Raw genomic sequence first — 19,965 nt, forward strand, 5'->3', positions numbered from 1 at the left:
CTAGAATGTAAGCCCTTGCCAAGTATATCTTCAGCACAGGATCACATCAGTAGGAATGGGTTTTATATGTTCTGGGGAGGGCTTGTTGGGGAGGGGGTGTCAGGTCTGCATGACAGCATGACACAATATGAGGATGGTTCCACACTGCCAGCCAGGTATAGGAGTTGCTGCAGGAGAGGAACTTCTGCATCAACAGGGGTAATTCTAAATTGCAAGTCTGCCCCTTCCATTTCCTATGCCACTGTTTATTTTCTACTTTTATTCTAATTTTAAAACACTATCATTGAGGCTTTGTTTATTGTGCCTTGGCACAGAGGAAAAGGAAGGGAGGGAGGCACCAAGAAATACCAACATGCACTTCTTTTGTAGTTTTCTGTAGCTATTCAGCAGAAAGCTGATTTAAATATTTGATGCTTACAACAACTTGGGACATCTTAAGGAAGACTGGGAATCTGGGATTTGTTCGATCTCTCACCTCAGACCATGCACTTTTTTTTTCCCTTTCACTGTCTTAGGTATATTTTGAGAGGGTACTGACTGTCATAGCTACTGACCTTGACAGAAATTCTGGAATTTCCTATACTTATATTTTTAAATATTTACCCAATTTTACCTGATCAGATTTCAATTTTTTTTTTTACTTTGTACTTGTTTTTATTATGCTAAATGTATGTGGTGTCAAGTGTCACCTGGTCGTGGTGAGGTTGATTGGAACACAGAGTATTTTGAGTGTTCGAGTCTCAGCTCTGTCATTGAAATAAGCAGACATTGCCATGACTTTGACCGTCTTCTGAACTATGCATGTGATTGTGGCATTGGATATCTGCAAGCTTCAGGACTTGATGGACCACCAGCCCAATCTCTCATGGCATGTGTAGGGTTCATGTATTTTACTTCTGAATTTACTGTGATGTGAGCATAACAGCAGCTGCTGTCATTTTAAAGACCATGAGAACTGTGAAGCTTTCTTCCACAAGTGTATCTGTGGGGCAAATGTATAGTAAAATGATCTTTTGGAGTTTTAAAATTAAATAACTGTGTAATCCTGTACCTATTAGAAATTTTTTTGATGTTATTCTAAAGTGTGATGAAGCAAATTATGTTTAGAAATGTTAAGAAATACTATTGCTTATAGGAGGTTAGCTGTGGGTACCACTGATTGCTTGGTTAGAGCGTGGCTGCTCTTACATCTTGCCTTGAAAGCCATCAAACATTTTGCCATAGATTTCACTAATGTGGTCACAGGAGCTGGATGATTGGGATTTGGGGACAGTAAACGTTATAATCATAATATGAGATGATTGCATGACGAAACTGCCTTCCCAACTGCTTGTGGTTAGGAGTGGAGCTGTCTTCTGTAACACTTCTTCAGTTTGTACTTTTTTTTCATTGTCGACTTGCAGTGTAGTCTTTGTTGCTGTTCCCAGGAGCAACAGGACTCAGTGTTTCAAGGGTGAGTTTTATGTAAAACTAAGATTTATCTTCCATTCTAATTTGTATTTGCTGTGGGTTTTTTCACCCTTTCAGGAGGATACAGATCATAATTATTATACCTCAAGGACATATGGCCCGTATGATTCTACCAGCCGGGATTTGTGGGTCAATATAGACCAAATGGAGAAAGACAAAGTAAAGATTCATGGGATCCTGTCCAATACTCATCGACAAGCAGCAGTAAGTTCTTGCACCTTTTTTTTTTCCTTGACAGATGCCTATTTTTCACCAGTGATTGACACAGTAGTATTATTTAGTATTGTAACTGTTATTCAGAGCTTCATCTTTGAATTTTACTCAAGCTATCAAAGTCTACAGTGTTGCTATCAAATACTTCCAAGTTGCCTTTTTGCACATGCTATAACAGTCCTTTAGAGATGCCTTCACGAATATATTTAAAATCCACCTCTGTGTTTATGGATCACAAACTCTCAAACAATAAACTAGTAGTGCTACTGAATTCAGATGGACTGTAACCATTGACTTGAATAAGCAACAGAACTGGGTTTGGGATTAAGGTGCCAAAGTTTGTCTCCCATGGAGAATGTCTGTGTTTGTGCTTCCATTTTGTACAAGGTGTCACGTTTTTTCTTTTGGATGAATTGAAACTAATGAGAATGTTGTATAGTAACAGAAGTGGCAGACATGATCACAACTTCAGAGTGTCAACAAATAAACATCACAGAGTGTAAATAACAATCTTGTTTTACTTGTAATCATGCTGTCTGGTAAAATAGGTATTAAAATAATAGGATAACATGCTTAGAAGTGAAATTGAATGCTGCATGATTTACAGATTGTGTTCTCAATCTCACTGTGGCTGGAAACTGCCTACACAGAAGAGCCAATATTAACACAAATTAAAGATAAAAAATTACAGCTCAGAACTGTGATACATAAGATTCTTGTTTCATCTATTCACCAAGTTAGCTCCAACAAAATGTCCTTGGGTTTCGCTAGTTCAAAACCAAAATCTAGTTAATGCCTTATTTAAAAGTTGTACATTTGTTAAAGATGGAGGTGTGTTTAACAATTTTAAAGTTGAGAGAAAAGCCAAGCTGCATTAATCTTTTCAGTCAGTCTATCTGTTATCTCCCTAGCACCAGCCAGGTGACTGGCTTAGAGGAATGTAAGAGGCAGCAAGAAGAAATACTGTGTGGTATTTAGCTCAGAATACAACGAGCAGAGCGCGGTGATAAATCCACTACATGTGACTAACAGAGAGTCTAATACATAATATATATTCCTCATAGCCAAAGACTGTAAGGAGCCAGGGATAATGCAAATGCAGAGGGTTTAGGCAGCTGTATATCTTTGGGGCAGATTTAATAAAACACTGTATCAGCTATTTTCTTAAGACAATTTGTTTCTAATGAGAAAAAAAACCTCAAGGATTCCTAAAAGTGTGAATCTGTATTGTCTGCCTTCATCTGGGAACCTGGTGCTCTGTGTTGAGGGAGAGAATGGAAACATGCAAAAAAAGTAATAAAGGAATTAAAAATATCTGTATAAGGTAAAATACATTTCCCTAAAATAAGTAATTTATGAGGTTTGGGACTTAAACATTAGTGAAGTTTCTTTGAGAAATTTTAACCTGCTGTTCAATGATTAGTGAAGATGGCACCCTCCTGTGCCTTTTTTCTCCAAGCGCCTTTGTTTCCAGTTGGATCCCTGAGGTTATACACCAAAAAAAGTCAATTCTAAGACGGGCATTTTGTTGAAGTTACTTAACCAGAGGTTTAAAATGAAACAATTCCTTTAGTCTGGGTGTGACATTGGTGTGGAGGACCATTCTGCATGGCAGAGGGGAGTTTGGCAGTGTGAGGGCTTCAACTCTCCTTCCCCAAAGCAAGCAGTGTAAGATTCTTCTGCTGAATGTCAAGTGCCCGCTCCACCTTCCTGTCAGCTCTAGCAGAGAAGGCTGTGGTTCCACTTTGGCACACTGATATCCATCTCTATTCCTACTAACTTCAATATCTTGGACAGTGACTGCAGCCATCTCTACATGCGGTTTTATGGACCTCTTTTTCAGAGATTTGTTTTTTTTTCCCTTCTGACAGATGAAAAAGTACCAGTGAGTCATCCCATAAGGCTTTATATTTTATTTATGGCCCTATAATTGATTTCTTCTATGTGTCTGAGCAAACAACACCCATGTGTACTACACAGTGAAGTTATTCAGAAAGATGTGTTCTCTGTAAGTGTATAACAAATGTAGTCACGTATTCTGAGCAGATCTACATAACTGAGCAACAGTTTCTTCCCTTCTCTTCCACAGAGATAAGCTTCATCATTACCCTTAAAAGGGTGTTTTGCACATCTTTCTGTGACTTGGGGATTTACATACTGATACTTTCTAAAGATTATTCTCCAGTTTGACAGGAGAACAAGACGTTAAATAACTATATTTTAAGTATTAATGATTTTTTCTAGTAGCATCTAGTAGCTCAGAATTTTACATTGAGTTTGTGTGTTTTCCTTCATTTGGAAGTATGTAATGCTGAGTTCCCAGAAGCTGCCATTTGGTTTTGCTTCTGCAGGAAAAAGTAATAAAGACAGGATCCATGAGATGGTTTGGCTTGATAAATAACAAAATTATTGTTTGGGTAAGCTAACACACAAATATTAATGGGACAATTTAAACATTTAGCACGACAGGATTTATATCACTCATAGTGATTTTTTTTTTCCCCACAGTATATTGCCACCATCTTAACTGTATAATAAAATTTTAGGTGTGGCTTGGGTGCTCAGTGTGTTTAGATTAGATATCTAATAATTGATTACTCAAATGCTGAGCTAGATACAGGATAACCTCATACTAGGAAACTCAATTCCCTTTCCTGTCAATCCATTCTATCATTTATGCATGAAGAAAACACTTTTATTCCAATGGGTTGAAAAATTTAATATTCTTTCAGAAAAATGAGACATGCTTCCTAGCACGAAAAGTAAAAACACATTTATTTCTAGTGGCTTTTACAGTATTACACTTTAAAGTATTCTTTAAATCTTGTTGGTTCTTCATTAGAATTGTTACATTACAAAATTGTCTATATTAAGCATTTTTACATTGTCAGAATTTAAGGCATCGCTTTTGATTGAAGTTAATGGGACATCTGTATCTCACTTGAATGGGAATAAGATCTAGTCTTTATTGCAAATATCTTTATACTGATACCTATATTGGAGCAATTTAAGGGAGCAGAATAATCTTTTGAAGCAGTTTAATGGTTATTTTGTTATTCAGAATGTTAATTCCAGTAGGTAAAATGGACAATAGAATAAAAAGGAAAGGGAAAGTTTTGTCAGAAAATTGATGTTTTTAATAGTGTTCTTGGAAATTATGTTTGGTAGAGCAAGGACATAATTTGAACAGAGTGCACATAAATTTAGCATATACCTCAGCAGTGAAAACTTTAGAACATGGAAAAAAACCCACACATTTTAAGTTAATACATGAGCTGTCCCTTGCATATGCCATTTTGACTAGAAATGTTGTATATCCATATTTATGGACACACAGAAAAGGTCATTAGACCTACTGAATCCAATTTGGTCTGTTCTCCAAATTACCATTCTCTGCTGTGCATTCAGCTGATAAAGGATAGGGATAAAAACATCTTTCTTCCTATTTTGTTTTGCAATAAGTAGCTTAGATAGAGTTTCTTAGTACTTCTGTTGCACATATCTTTAGGATCTGGGCTCCTACTTTGCAGTATAGAGAGCTTTGAGGACAGGTGTCACATGGGTTTGACAGAGGAATTGCCTTCCAGTGACTAGCCTTCATTAGGTAATCACCTAGGTAGCAGCAAGATGTCAGCGAGAGCGCTTGAATCTGAAGGAGTATTTGTCAGAGGAGCAAATCGCCAGCAGCCAAAGCAGTGGACATCATGTAAAACTCACGTATCAGTCAAGCCTTAAATACTGATTGCCTCTCTTAAGAAAAAGAAGCTGAAGCAACAATTTTTTTTAAAACCTCTATGAATCTGTATTAATGTCATTGTCATGAGAGAGTTATGAAGTCTGCTCGTGTATTTTATTGTCTAAACTCTTCCGTTACTAAAATCCATTGCTTTCAGGGGTTTGTGCTACACAGAATTGTTTCCTGTTAGCTGTTGACAATTCCAAATTAAGAATAGCAAGGCTCTAGTGAAAAATAAAAAGCAATGAAACAGATGTTTGAAGTGGTGGTTTGTTCATTTTGTATTCTCTTACCTTTATGCACAATATCGATTTTATTTTCTGGTGTTGTTCCTTTCAGAGAGTGAATCTGTCCTTCGATTTTCCATTTTATGGCCATTTTCTACGTGAAATTACTGTGGCAACTGGGGGTAAGTGGCCTTCTAACCATTTACTTTTGAGTAATATGAGAAGAGTTTCTTGTAGCTATTTAAAATACCTTTTTTTCCTCCTGTATATGTAGAGATAAAATGCAGCATTTATTTAGGTAATTTCACTTTCCACAAAAAGAAAATTACAAAATATTGATATGGTGAAAAACTCCGGCTGCTCAAGTTGAAATCTTTTATACTGAGAAGCTTTTATGACTTTATATAATTAATCACTTTCTATATAGGTACTTCGCTCCATGATCTTTTGTGGAGCAGCTGTACTTGTGAAGATAATGCTGGACCGAAACCAAGGGGGAAAATGGGTTTTGGCCATACAAGGGTAGAGAATTTACTATTCAAAGATGAGAAGGTCTGCCAGAAGTGTGTAACTGTAAGGCAAACCCATTCTAGTGTGTTGGCTTGGTGTGGTACGGCGTCTGCAGCAGTACCATGGTGTTCCTGTCCCCCTTCTGTGGGGTAAGGTGGGAGGTATGGCACAGTGCAAGCTCCTGGTCTTGTGTCTCTGGGCATCATGGATGGCCCACAGCTGGGGTTCTCCCTCTCACTGCTGCTGGCAGCTACTTGCACTGATCTCCTGCATTAGGAACCGCCGTTGACCTCTCCTGCTTCCCTCCTGCTCCATCTCCTTGAAGATGTATAGACAGGAGACCAGAGGAGAATGAAATGATGTGGAAGACAACAAATGAGAAAAAGGAGTAGTAAGGGTTAAAAAATAAAAATTGGGAGGCAGAAAGCAACATCACAGAGAACCCATGGCTGCTTCTGGTCCTTGAATGTGTCCAGAAGGCTCATGGCCTCTGGCTAGTGACACTCTGCATAGAGGTGTGATAGGACAAGCCAACAGAAATAGGAATCACCATTGGCAGGACTAATCCTACCCTGACTCTTGACAAGGTTTCTCCTTCTCATGCTGTGGATGGCCAGCTGGCTGGCAGCAGGTGATGTCCATGTCCCACTAGGGTTCTGAAATGGGGATGATGTGACTAAAAAGTTAAGGAAGAATTGTAACCAGAGCCTCAAGAAGAGTAGGAGCTGAAACGGGTTTCTGTCATGCTCTGTGTCAGGATCCGCATTTTGCTGCTTGTCCTAGAATCAGCTGGGATAGAATTAATTTTCTTCCTAATAGCTGCTATAGTGCTGTGTTTTGGATTTAAGATGAGAATAGTGTTGATAACAGACTGATATTTTGGTTGTTGCTTGGCAATGTTTACACCAAGTCCAAGTACTTTTCAATTTCTCATACTGACCCACCAACAAGGAGTCTGGGATGCACAAGAAGCTGGGAGGGGACGCAGCCAGGACAGCTGACCCTGACTGGCCGAAGGAATGGTCTATACCATACAATGTCACGCTCAGTATATAAGTGTGGCAAAAGCTGGCTGGGAGTTTATATCACAGCTTGGGAACTAGCTGGGTACTGGTGGTCTGTGTGTGGTGCACAGTTCTGCTGTACATCACTTGTATATGCTATTTGTTATTAGTTATTATTATTAATTATTATTTTATCATTCATTTTATGACATATTAAAATTACTTTATCTCAGTCCATGAGTTTTACCCTTTTTTTTTCCTGATTCTCTCTCCCATCCCACTGGTGGGGGGAAAATGAGTGAATAGCTTTATGGGCGTACTAGCTGCCTGCCAGCTTATACCATGACACTTCCATAGCAGAAGAATACAAGAGGTGGACAGGGGTGAATAAAGGTTGATTATAAATGGTTGATGTGCAGTTGGAATGATAAAAAGGATGCAGAGTTCTGGGGTGCCTTCAGCGGCAGGATTTTCTCATGTTGATCGAAAATGACATTTTGATGCTGATTTGGATCAGATGAGCCAAGAACACCTGATTAGTATTTTGAGATTTGTCTGATTTCCATTATCCTTTGCTTTTAGTGTCACTTTGGTGCTTGATCATCGAAGCCTAGCTCTATATTCTCTTATTAGAGGAGTTGCATTTGATGGGGTGCCAAAATCAAGTGCCTGATCTATGTAGCATGAAAGAATGGGGTGGGATAGGTCCTGCACAGCTGAAATAGCAGCAGTACAGACAGTGCTAATTCTGTAAATGTCCTCCTTATTCTTACTGCTGAACTTGGTTCCTTGAAACCACACAAAATTAACTCTTTCTTCTCATGTGGTCACTCTGCTGGGTCTTTGCTTGGAAGCCATGATTTTTTACTACTACTGTCACTAATATGCTGCTGTCATCAGGCTCCCCCATCTGCCTCCAAAACTAGGAAGTAAAGTTAAGATTCCAAGGAGAGCTGTGAAGTAGTAATTTTTGTTAGGAAATATTTTTTCCTTTGGTCTAGAGCATTTGGAGAATTATGATGTAGTGGTGTGTTTTGTTTCGTTTTAAAAGGCATGTAAGTGTATAAGAATAGCTGCAGCTCTGCACCACTCTCTTCTCTTGTTATTAAAATTAATGGAACACTGAATGATAATTCTGCTGTTCTTATCACTGCCCTTCTACTAAACACAGCAATACTGTATTATGAATAGATCTCTGGATTATTTTCTAGATAAATAGGACTTTACCATTTGTCCTTTTACTATAGGCCACTGACACTAGCGCAGCAATATTTCTGTCATGTGACCCTTCCATGATTTTCAACCTCAACATTAAAAATCAATAAGTAAAATCTAGTCAATAACAACTTTAAAAATATTATCGTGATAAAGCCCTGTAACTATAAGTCACCCAGTCAATCCAGGACAGGGTGCAACCTTTCCTGCAATTTTAAGACTCCTAAACCCATTTAGCAGGAAAAGTAAGAATCTCTTTCTATGCTCTGATGAATGTTTGATTTGGCTATATTTGTAAATTTTGTTATCATAAACCATTGATGGTGCAGTGTGGCTTATAACCTAACAACAAAGGATAAAGACAGGTTCCAAATTCTTGTACTGTATGGTCTACTATTTCTTAGTAACCAACATTGTATAATGTCATTACTAATATTAGAGATCTGGAACCCCTCCAGAGGTTATTCTGAGATCAAAAGAATGAGAGAGTTAATGTGCACAGGAGTCCCACATGACAGATATCAACTTCCTGAAAACAGGATATGATTAATTATGCTAATGACAACACTACAATTTGGTTTTACTTCCCAATCATAAATTAAATAACCTTATTAAAAGGAAAGTTGAGGACAATGGCACATTAAATCCTAGTCACAATAAAAATGTCTACCCAAATGGTTTCTGCCATTCTTCACGGAGGGTGCATTGTGGCTTAGTAAGGTTTCCAAGTTACTTAAGATGACTTTGAAACTGCTGAGATGTAAAACTCAACTTTCTTTTTCTTCTGTTTAACTAGTATTTGTTTCCTCTTCCAAATCATTTTGCTGAGCTGATGAAGAGAGGGAGCGATAATAATTAGTCTGACGACTTCATTCACTGATGTCCTTTGTTTGTATTTTACCAGGCTATTTAATTCATAACTAGGAGGCTAGAAAGTTTATAGCATTGCTATTGATATCATTAGCAAGTTGTGTTTCTCAGGATATGGGCATCTAGCTCTCCATATTCCTATTGAGACCATTTTTAAAGCAATCTCTGGACTGCTCTTAAGGCTGTAATAATAGAAGGTAACGCAAGAGAAAACTGAGGGGGTGGGAAGTCTTCTAAATTTTGTGCTTTACAGGCCACAACTGCAGATATTTCTGTAATAAGCCATTTGGGAATTACTGAGTCATGTAGCAAATGTCAGGGAGCTAAACTCATGAAGCACGTTTTGTTGACAGTCACAGGTACCCTAAGCAGAGCTTGGTGGCTGTGGTGGTGGGAAAACCCTCTCTGTGCAGTCCTTCTTATGGGAGTCCTTGAAGCTCTGTGGCAACACATCCTTCTCAATGTGCAGCAGTGCTTCATACTTGGTTGTATTAATCTTCCATAATCATGGTAGTAAGTCCTCTTGTTTATTCACTGTGGTTTATTTATTTTATCAGACTATGATTTCTAGTGCAGCCTTGTGTCAGATATTGTAAATTATTTAGTGGGGACGGTGGTTTAAATGGCATATCTCATCAGTGGAGCATTTCTCTATGGTATTGCTATGCCTGTAGCAGCATTGCAGAGGAGGACCATAACTAATCCAGATTATTATGGATTTTCATTAAATTCAAAAGATTCTTATATTTTTTTGCCCAGGATTAATAATTTTCTTCCAAGGCATCTGATTCTGGATGGTGTTAGAGAAAGGACTTAGAGACCATTGTACTGTATAGCACAGCCCAATATAGTAGGTTTTATATTCTTCAGAAATAGCAATAAAAGCTATTCATGTGTTTTAAGACTGAGCATGTTTGTGGGGGTTTTTCCCATCTCAATAGTAATCATATTTTTATACATGGTGCAATATATATATATTTATGAAAGAAATATGTTCACTGGAGTTAAGAGATTTCTTCTACCCTCTGTCCTCTCATGGCTTTGTCTAGCAGGAAGTATGCAATAGGGGAGATTCTAGTGAATGCATAGAAGAGTATTTGTACAGGTTAAAAATAAAGCAGAAGCCTTCTTTAAATAGATGTGTAAAGCTTAGGGTTCATTTGGGGCTAATTCCTACTAGAGGCATCTGTCGGTATATGGTGGCAATAACTTTTCCTTATTTGACAGTTTATTTACTTCTCCTTAGCCCTATTTTTTTCTGGCAGAGAAACATCTGGAAGCTCCAGAACAGATTAGTTGATCCTGCCAGTCAATATGACCTTTGATTTATCCAGTCTTTCAGGAATTGTTACTATAAAGAAAGCCATGGGTGCTTTACTGAAAAATTCTAAGGTTTCCAGTAAGTAAATATTTGCTTGGGTCCTGTTGTGGTTTTAAAGTTTTCAAAGCCTGTTTGTGTTACTTTTTCCCTAGCTCTAGGGAATATTTTTACTGATTTTGAAAATTTTGTCATGACCAGAGTTTTCCAACACTAAGGTTGTTTGCTTTGAACCATCCATCATATTTTATTCCCAATGCCAGTGACTGCTTTGCAAAACAGAAGTCAGTGCAAGTATTAACATGCTGATTATGACTGTACACTTGAATGTTTCACTAGCAAATTCATTCTAATTAATGATGATATAATTGCTGAAATGAAATTTTCAGAATTAAAAGAAACTGTTACTCCTTGAACATTGGTACCAGAAATACATGAGTAATTACTTTCAGCAAACTAAAAATGGAAATTAAGTCTGTGAGTTAAATCCTGAAGTCTCTGGTTAACACTTTAGTATGTCTTAACTCAGGCAAGTAACTACTGATTTCCAAGTGCAAAGACAGAAAATGTCATCTGTATCTAGGAGGAAAAGAGATGAAGGGCAGTGGAAGGTTGAAACGTAGTTTGCTCTGGCGCGTGAACGTGTAGACCTTGACTAAATAGATGGGACTGCATCAGGATGAGGGAATGCTGATGATTAGGGGACAGGATGTGTGAGAGGAAAGGGTTTCCCATTGGAGTTGCAGTGGTGTATTAAGAAGCCAGGAGCCCTGTCATGTGAAAGAGCTGAAAGATGTTTGTACACTGAAAAGGAGGACTACAGCTGGATATAGTTTCAGTTGACAGGGAACACTGGATTGTAGGAGATTGTATTGCCCCAGAAGTGCTAGAGGGAAGAAAAACTGCAAAAGAAAGGGATGGAGGGAAGAATCAAGCTGGAGGTCACTGCTATTAGGATAAGTAGTAGCTGTTTGATAGATAGGCAATTTCAGTAGTGGGGAAGCTGTTGTACTGGTTTCAAGCAGAACAGTTGATCAGCACAAGAGAGAGAAATGGGTGCGTTTGAAAAGATGAAACTTCAGTGTTACACTTCTTTGGTGCTCTCTGTCACATACATTGTTATGTTGCAAATTAGTGCATTTCTGCAGGTATGTGAAATTGGAAACAGGAATGCTGTAGGAAAGAGGAAAGAACACAAGGCAAATAATTGTGGCAGGCTTCCATATGGAATAATATGAAAATCAGCATGCTTAGTGGTAGGTGAGTTACATTGGGAAAACCACAGAATCATAGGGGAATAAATAAAACAAGGTAAGAGCAACCACCCAGTCACCTCTAGTAGTCAAAGATCTCTACTCCAGCAACCCCTGCACTTGTTAGTAACTGGACATCCCATGAAAAATTCAATTTGGAAGACATGTCTTTATACGCATAACTTATAAAAAGTATGCTACCAAGAAGTAAAAAGTAACAGAAGAAAGCAAAAGGGGACTGAATGACATTGTTATTTCATTGGGAAAGCTTTGCTGATTTGTAATGGGTTGATCACCAATAGTGCAGGAAGGGACACTGTGCACGGACTCTAAAGTTAACTGTACTATGAGCTACAGTAATAGACGCTGCCTGCAAGCAAATTTACGAGTCAATCACAAATAGATTATGTACAGAGAGTACAATTCATCTAGCTGTGCCAACATCTGTAACCATGTTTGTCAGCCTAAACTCATATGCCATTAGTAAAGATGTAATTGGTATAGTCAGCAAAGTGTATGAACGCTTGAACACTGAAGGCAGGTAGGTATTTATGTAGGTTGGATGTTGTGCATCCTGTGTCTAATTTTCTCTATATGTCACTGTTTACATGTATTGCTGTGAGTCTGGTGTGGTCAGCTCACATATAGATGTTTACATTTTTAGATTTATAAAGCTGAGTGAGTTGACTGGTAAGACATTTTGCCAGCTAGAATAAAGGAAGCTCCAGAAATGTCCACCTAGCCCATGCAATAGGAAATGCACAAATACAAATCAGGGGGGAAAAAGGAATTCAAAGAACTCAAAGTTTCAGAGAAAAAAAACATAGATTGATAATGTTCTGCATGGGTAGATACCTTATATAACAATTACAATAGGGAAAGTTTGTAACTGCTGAACTAGTCAAAAGTGAAAATAGGATCTTGTAGGCAATCGAATAGTTTAGATGTTCAAAACAACTTGGCATGCCAAAGACAGCATGTATTGGCCAAGTATAAACAAGGATATTAAGGGGCTGATGGGAGTGTACGGGGAGAACAGCAGTAGGAGCCAATAAAAACGTGAAGGTTTTGAAGTAGAGTAGGGATGGTCCTTTAAAAAGCAGGCTGGGTATTAGCTCATTGCTGTAGCTTACTGCTCAGAGATCTGGAAACTAGACAGCCTGTCACACACTTCCACAGCAAGCAGTGGACCCAAAGCACTGACACATTTCAGCAGAGCAATAGGCTATTCCAGCCTGAGACATTTGAGGCGATGACTCCCAGTAGTGCTGTAGCGAGTTTCTGGCATTTATCTGAGGATGGGGATTCAGTCATGTATAGCTCAGCTGAACTTGGAGCAAGCACTTGAATTTCTAAAGACTGTATAAAATTCTGATGAGATAATACTTCATAAATCATTCTACAGTAAAGGAATAATCCTGAGTAATACATAGAGGAATTATTTGAAATAATTCTTACGGCGAAGATGCTAGCTGAGCATTTCTACCACTCCTAATAATGGAAGTAGTACTAAAGAAATAAAAAGGCACTGTTAAACTATTAAATCCCAATGTGATCAAATTAAAATTGGTATTTTTCTGAAACTGAAATCAAAAACTCTTTCTATGATTTTTACTTCTGAAGGTCAGATCATACACTTAAAAATACTGGAGCTTATTAAAGAGAGAGGTCTTTGTGTATATAAGATACAAAATTGCAACTGTTACCTGATGTTTCCTTTTGGATATTGAGTGCATAAACAGGATTAAGGTATTCATGTTTAGTTGTACTGTTTTCAATACTTAAGGAGGGATATTACAACAAAGAAGTACCAAAGAGCAGAGAATTCTAATATAATTTACATCGCATTTTGCTGGACTTTCAGGGAAAGAGGATCAGTGAAAAAGGGGAGAATATGCTATGAGGAAAGGAATAAAGCCAGGACGATACATCTGAGCAGAAGGGAAATCAATCCACCTAGCTGGAAGTGCTGTGTAAAGAGAAGGATCCACAGTTAGAATCTGAGATTAAGGGTGAAGATGGTTGTGAATTTGCAGCCTGGAGTAAGCATGTGCTACTGAAAATATTGTCTGGGGGGTTACAGTCCTTAGAGGACAATGACACTCAAATGCATTTTTCCCTGTGAATTTACACAAATTTACTTTCCTAATCTTTCAAATCCAGTGGATAAGCAGAGTGAAGTTTGCCTGGTTCTGTGGAGTACCAGCACACTGAGTGGAGCATTCTTGCTCTTTGATAACAAAAACTTACCCTATGGGCAACATCTGTTAAATGGCAAAGGTGATACAAAGCAGAATGAAAAACACCTTTTCTAGCCAAAAATCAGTGACTTAAACTACCCTGTGTTTGTTGCAAGGGACTGCACTTGTCATCATCAGTGGGCAGCTCACTCTAAGGATTACAGACTGACTGTAGACTGGCAAATATTAGTTCACCCAGTTGTCTTCTGCTTACTGCCTTTCATCATGTTTTTTCTCGTGTCATATATTGCCTTACAGCTGTTAATTTATTTTTTTTCCCTGTAAATCTTCCTTTTTCTGTCAAGTGTCCCATCTGGTACTACCTCTCCTGCTCTTTCTGTAAGGGGATATTGCTTCTATCAGCTTTCTTCTTAAAATCCATTTTGTCTTGCTGTCCATCAGTGCACTCCATTAACTCTTTCTGCTCCTGCTCTTACGCTTTATCTTTACAAATTTGATCAGAAACACTTAGGGCAAAGAGAACGATAAGCTTTAGGGGGGGGGGGGGGGGGAAGTGTGCCTTGACATAGCTCTGACCTTCATATAGGAAGGCATAGGTTGCCAACCTTGACCGCGAAGCTTATGGGCAGTAGTTACACCCCAGTGGTGACAGGACTTAACATGGCAACATTTCTGTTTGTCTGTAAGGTTCTGTTTCATAGAGTAACAGATAACTAGCCCATGTGTAATGCCAAACACATGTTTACCCACATGTACTGCCAAACAAGCAGTTAAATAATTTTGCAGATCAGATGCTTAGTAATAAATAGCTTAATGTTAAGGCAAAGACCCTTTAGGATAGCCAGCAACAGCTTCACTGAATACTGTGAAGTTGTTAGATGGAGGCTAAGACCCATTGCTTTTTATTGTAGAATTTAATACTAGGCATATATCTTATGTTCAACCTCTACAGTAGCATTGCAAACTTTCAATAACATTGTGCTTTTACAGAGGAGTAAAGATTTTTAATGCACGACAAGTCTTTACTTCTGCATCTCCTACAAAGTGTTTATTTGGTTTGCTGCTTGCTTATAAGTTAAAAAATAAATGTCAATCCATTTCTGCCTTTTTACCAGCTGACTTGTGAAAGCTACCAAGTATGTCCAGTCTTATAAAATTTTATGTGGTTTTATTTTGTCTTTTCTACTTTATAACACAATTTTATCTCCTATTCTCAATGTAAAAGATTGAATAATTGAACTCTGCAAAAACCAGTTGAAAAGTCACTTACTGAGAAAAACAAATCATTCTCAAACCAAAACCAGCCAACTGGAAGATGATGAGAACAGTATGTAACATATTGAGATTCTAATTAAAAGAGGAAATTCTTGATTATAAGTGGAAAATGGGCTTTTTGTTTCTATAAGGCAGTATTTTGTAAAAAATGTATATTATTATGGAAGGTCCTGGACCTAACAAAATGTGCTCAGTCCATGAAGCTTCTAAGATTTGTAAAACAGTACTTGTATATATCTGTTTCATAGAGTACAAATAAAATAGAATGCTGAACTTGGCTACATTTTTAAAATATGTGTTCTTTCAAGGCATAGAATGTTTAGAGACCAATCAGGCTGGGAAGTGTGTTGAAAATTTAGCTGAGAGTCAGTTTTAATTATTATGCTTAAGGACTACTATAAGTCATAGTGTTTCCAAAAGGAGGTGGGGTCTTGTCTTTCTGCCCAAATACAATTGACTTGTCCTTTTCTAAAAAGTCAATGTCTAACATTGGGAAAAGCTCTATTCCTTGTCCTCTTAAGCAAGTTTTCTTGCTTATTTTTTATTTTAATGTCTTGATTTCCTAGTGATATCAATTGAAATGCAAAGGACTATTAAAAGCTTTCCAGTCAGTTGGACCCATGTGCATCTCAGTGAAGACTCTTCCCTTTTATCTTTCAGGGGACTTGTTTTAGGTCTCAAACCAGGCTGTTGCAAATGTGGTATTAAAATTCTGGATGTGAAGCCATGTACTTTGTGCAATATTATTGCTGTCTGGTGCCATAACACCATGTATCATTGCTGATTACTTGTAACAGCCAGGGAAACTGAGGGATTAATATCCATCGCATGTAATTACTGTAAGCATTGTAAATTTATGTTCTTATTCTTAAAATACTTATGAAATTCCTATTGTTCCTCATGTTTCTGCTGAAATCTAGACATTCCTGTATTGAAGGATCATTTAGGCTGACTAAGAAATAACTGTTAAAATAACTGATCACAGAAATCCTACTGCCACCAGAGCAGGTTGTAAAAGCTCCTCATGTAGCCACAGGATGTTTCCCTAATTGCCTATATATATCATATCAAGGCAGCTCTCCAAGGTTGCTGATTTTTTTAAAACCATGTTTTGCCATGGAAGGTGGTACCAATACCCATCCCCACTCCTCTTCTGAAATAAATGAGTATATTTACAAGTTGGAGCAGAGCAACAGTCAAAGGGTAAAGTGTCAAAGTCTGTGGGTTTTTTCCCCACTAGACATTTATGTTGGATGGTATTAGTTACAAGAAGATAATATGGGCAAGATTTTCACATGTGTATTGATAAAGCGCCTTTAATTCTGCCAGGAAACTCAATTATAAATGTTTATTATAAATGTTATCCTTGGAAGAACTCATAAACTGTTGTGTTATTTTTATGCTGGTATTTCAAAAGCTCATGTGCTGATGTATAGAAAGGTGGTTAAGCCAGTGCAATGTCAGTACAAGAGTTAAGCAGTTATGCTATATTATCTTTGTAACTTAATCTAATAACTCTGCATTGCATAACACTAGTGTTGGTATCACTAACATGATGCAGCAATACATAGTATTGATGTCCTTACAAAAGACTGATTTAAAAAATAAATGAATAAATCTAATCTAAAGAGCCATCATCCAAAGAATTAATTAACAGAAAAATTGTAAGAAAAAAAAGAGAGATTTAAATCTTTGAAACATTGTCCTAGTCTGCAACTCTAATATCTTGGAAGAGAAGATTGTTTCTTTCCCTTTTATTTCACTTCAAGTTTCTAATTCACTGGGCCACTGGCAATATGACCAAAGCAATTTTACCAAGTGACAGTAGGTTTGTTTTCCAGCTGCATTAGTGAGTGTGGACTTTTTTGGTTCTTGTGCAGTAAGCAGCTTCTTGTTATCTAAAAGAAAAGTTTGGAAGCTTATGCAGGCTTAATTAAAATCAATGAAGGATTTAAAAGTGAACACTGAAATTATTGTTGGAGAAATATAATTAACAAAGTAAATTGCATCCTAAAATGGTTCCCGATCAGCCCACAGGGACCCAGTGCCAGTCTTTGCTGATGAGGTAGCAGGAAATTTTTTGTAGGAGCCAAAAGAAGGCAGCAGCGAAAAAGCAGTAGTTATTTAGCTGCTTACTTGAGCACAGTTAAAAAGTATAGTTCCTCTTTCTTCTTATTACTAAGACTATCTGCTTTGTTGTATCCAAAGCTTGTGATCATCCATAATTTCCATTTCTTATCTGTGTGTCTGAAGAAAGACTGCTGGAGAATATGAAAAGCATGTGAAAAAGTCTTGTAAGCCTTTTAATGTTTATTACTTCAGATAAAGTCTTCTGATTTCCCTGTTTGGGAACTGTCAATGTCAGAGAAAATGTCTGCACCTGGAATTTCATTCGCATCTCTAACAGACAGTACAGGGAATACAGATTTTCTTAATATCTCAACCGTGCTGCAATGTGGATGTGATGACTGTAGCCGTCGGACTCTTGAAGAGTCTTAAGAAAAGCAAATGCTGCTACGTGGTTTGCATGCTCAACCATTGGAAAACAGAATGCGTGCAACTGTTGTCTGAGTCACATTATGAAAAATCACTTGTCCGTTGCCAGCTTCTTCATTATAACATCATTCCTTCCTTGGCAACAACCTTGTCTGAAGCCAGTCCTTGCTAAATTCATTACCCTTGCAAATTGTGCAGATTGATACCAGTCTGTTTCCTGAAAGCAAGGCCATTGAAATAAACAGGTTCCCATGCATCTTTGTCAGTTTTGAACTGGGACCTAAATTTCTTCACTCATTTCCCACTCTTCCTTACAATCCTGGCCTTGGCTCCATTTGCATCCTTTTCCCCATCCTTCTATCAGTGATGTCATTTGATTGTGCCATCTCAAACCTTCAAGTTTTTCATGCGTATGCTTGTTTCTGAGGACATGGTTCCAGGTGTGAGTGGTGGAAAAGAAGTATTTAGGAGTAAATATTTTGTTTTTCAAATAAATCTAAGGAAAGAATTCATCAGAGGGTTGGGTTTTTTCCTTTCTGTGTCTTGAAGTGATAATTTCATGACAAAGCTGTGATTTGATGATAAGAATGTGTCTTGAAAAATGTAACAAATAGAGAATATTTTTTCTTGTTTTCATAGAAAGTTTAGCCATAACTACACATTTTTTTTCATATGTTTTGCTTCCATTTACTTTGATCAGCTTCTTAATGTTCCAGCACATCTCAGTGACTATCCTAGGCAGGGCTTTATTTTAGAAATGCTACCACTAGCCTATAATACAGTAATAATTTCATCTTACGCGTGTTGTTTTGATAGTGACTTTCAAATAGACTCCTAGGTCAGCCTGGAAAAGCAACTTCTTGTTATCTCTTTCTAGCATGTCGCCAGGAAATGATAAGGTAACCATGATCCCTAGCATGTGGTTCTTACTCTGCCTCACCAGTGAGTCCTGATCTCAGCTCTTAAAAAAAGTAGGGGATGAATGGATAAGGGGTTGGGGCCATCAGTGCAAATGCTGCTTCACTTTCAAGTGTTAGTAGGTTCAAAGCTACCTTGTGTTTCTAGACACGGTATTGGTATAACTTAGCAGTCAGGGTCTGCCCTGTAATTCCTGTTGGAAGTGTTTTAGCTTCAAACGTTACGGCACTACAAAATCCGTTCTGGCTGAAGTATAGCCTGTAACTCTGCTTTTAATCAACCTGCAGAGAAAAAAAAAAGGCTAATAAAAGCTATGTGATGACCCTTGATGTCTGGGGCCACTTACCTTAAAAAAAAATCTTTCGTAGCTATTTGCTCAAGTAGAAATGGTGACTTTGGATTTCAAGCTGCTGCACGTGGCAGTCTGGTACATGCCTTCATATCTGAGAGCAGAGAGTCTTACGGCTGTTGAGGAGAACTTCAATGGTGACTGTTTTAAGGATCAAATGATTTAACTGGCTCACTAAAAGTGAGTGCAGTATTATACTTGTGTTTCTTCAAAGAAATAAATGCTTATTAATTAAGAGTTTATTAATTAGAATGAGATAATTCTGCAGCTATATCCTGAGCTGAATGGCAGTAGATGTGTGATTTCATCTGTCTCACTGGTTACTTGTAGAGAAGCCAAATAAAAGAAGGTGTTATTTGGCAATGGCTTAATCATGCAATAAAAGTCAGTTTCTATAAGCCTATTCTTTTTTACTGCAGTTTATGTTCTGCTTTCATTCCTTGCCTTATGTGGGGGAGGCAAAAATGAATAAAAATATCTGTGAGTGTTGACTAAGATGCTTAAATTCCATCTCTCCCAATCCTCTGTGCTAAAATGAAGATTTCCCTTCTTTTGAGCAGATTTCTATGAAGTGTAATTAGGATGCATTATATGTATTGCTACATTTTACTTTCAGATTCCTATCCCCTAATTTCTGCCTCTCTCACAAAATGCATTACAACCAGTATTTTAAAGACAACATTTGTTTCTTAACCAATTGCCCACATTTATTCCCTGAGGGCTTTTCTGTAAATTGTTAGACCCACAGATTTTAGGGCATCCTTAATGATCACAACAGATTTTATGTGAACTGCACACCTTCCCTGTCCAAATCATATGCTCCCACCTGCAACTACTCTTAATTTCCTCCACCTTAAGCAGCTCTCAGCTGTACCTCATTTCAAGTTTCAGAGTGGAGTTAGGACAGAGA

The 19,965-nt window shown here is 37.7% G+C and overlaps 1 protein-coding gene across 1 annotated transcript in view; it reads left to right on the top strand.

The window, feature by feature from the left end:
• PLXDC2 (plexin domain containing 2) overlaps window positions 1–19,965 on the top strand; it is a gene marked incomplete at its 5' end in the record, with an annotated part of 260,604 nt that overhangs the window by 135,346 nt on the left and 105,293 nt on the right. The window contains 2 exons of the mRNA XM_084260059.1: window positions 1,528–1,674; window positions 5,759–5,828. Coding sequence (XP_084116185.1) covers window positions 1,528–1,674; window positions 5,759–5,828 — 217 coding nt within the window. The remainder of the gene's footprint in view (window positions 1–1,527; window positions 1,675–5,758; window positions 5,829–19,965) is intronic.

This window comes from Gallinula chloropus (genome assembly GCF_964237585.1).
Source record: "Gallinula chloropus genome assembly, chromosome: 2".
NCBI classification, from domain to species: Eukaryota; Metazoa; Chordata; class Aves; order Gruiformes; family Rallidae; genus Gallinula; species Gallinula chloropus.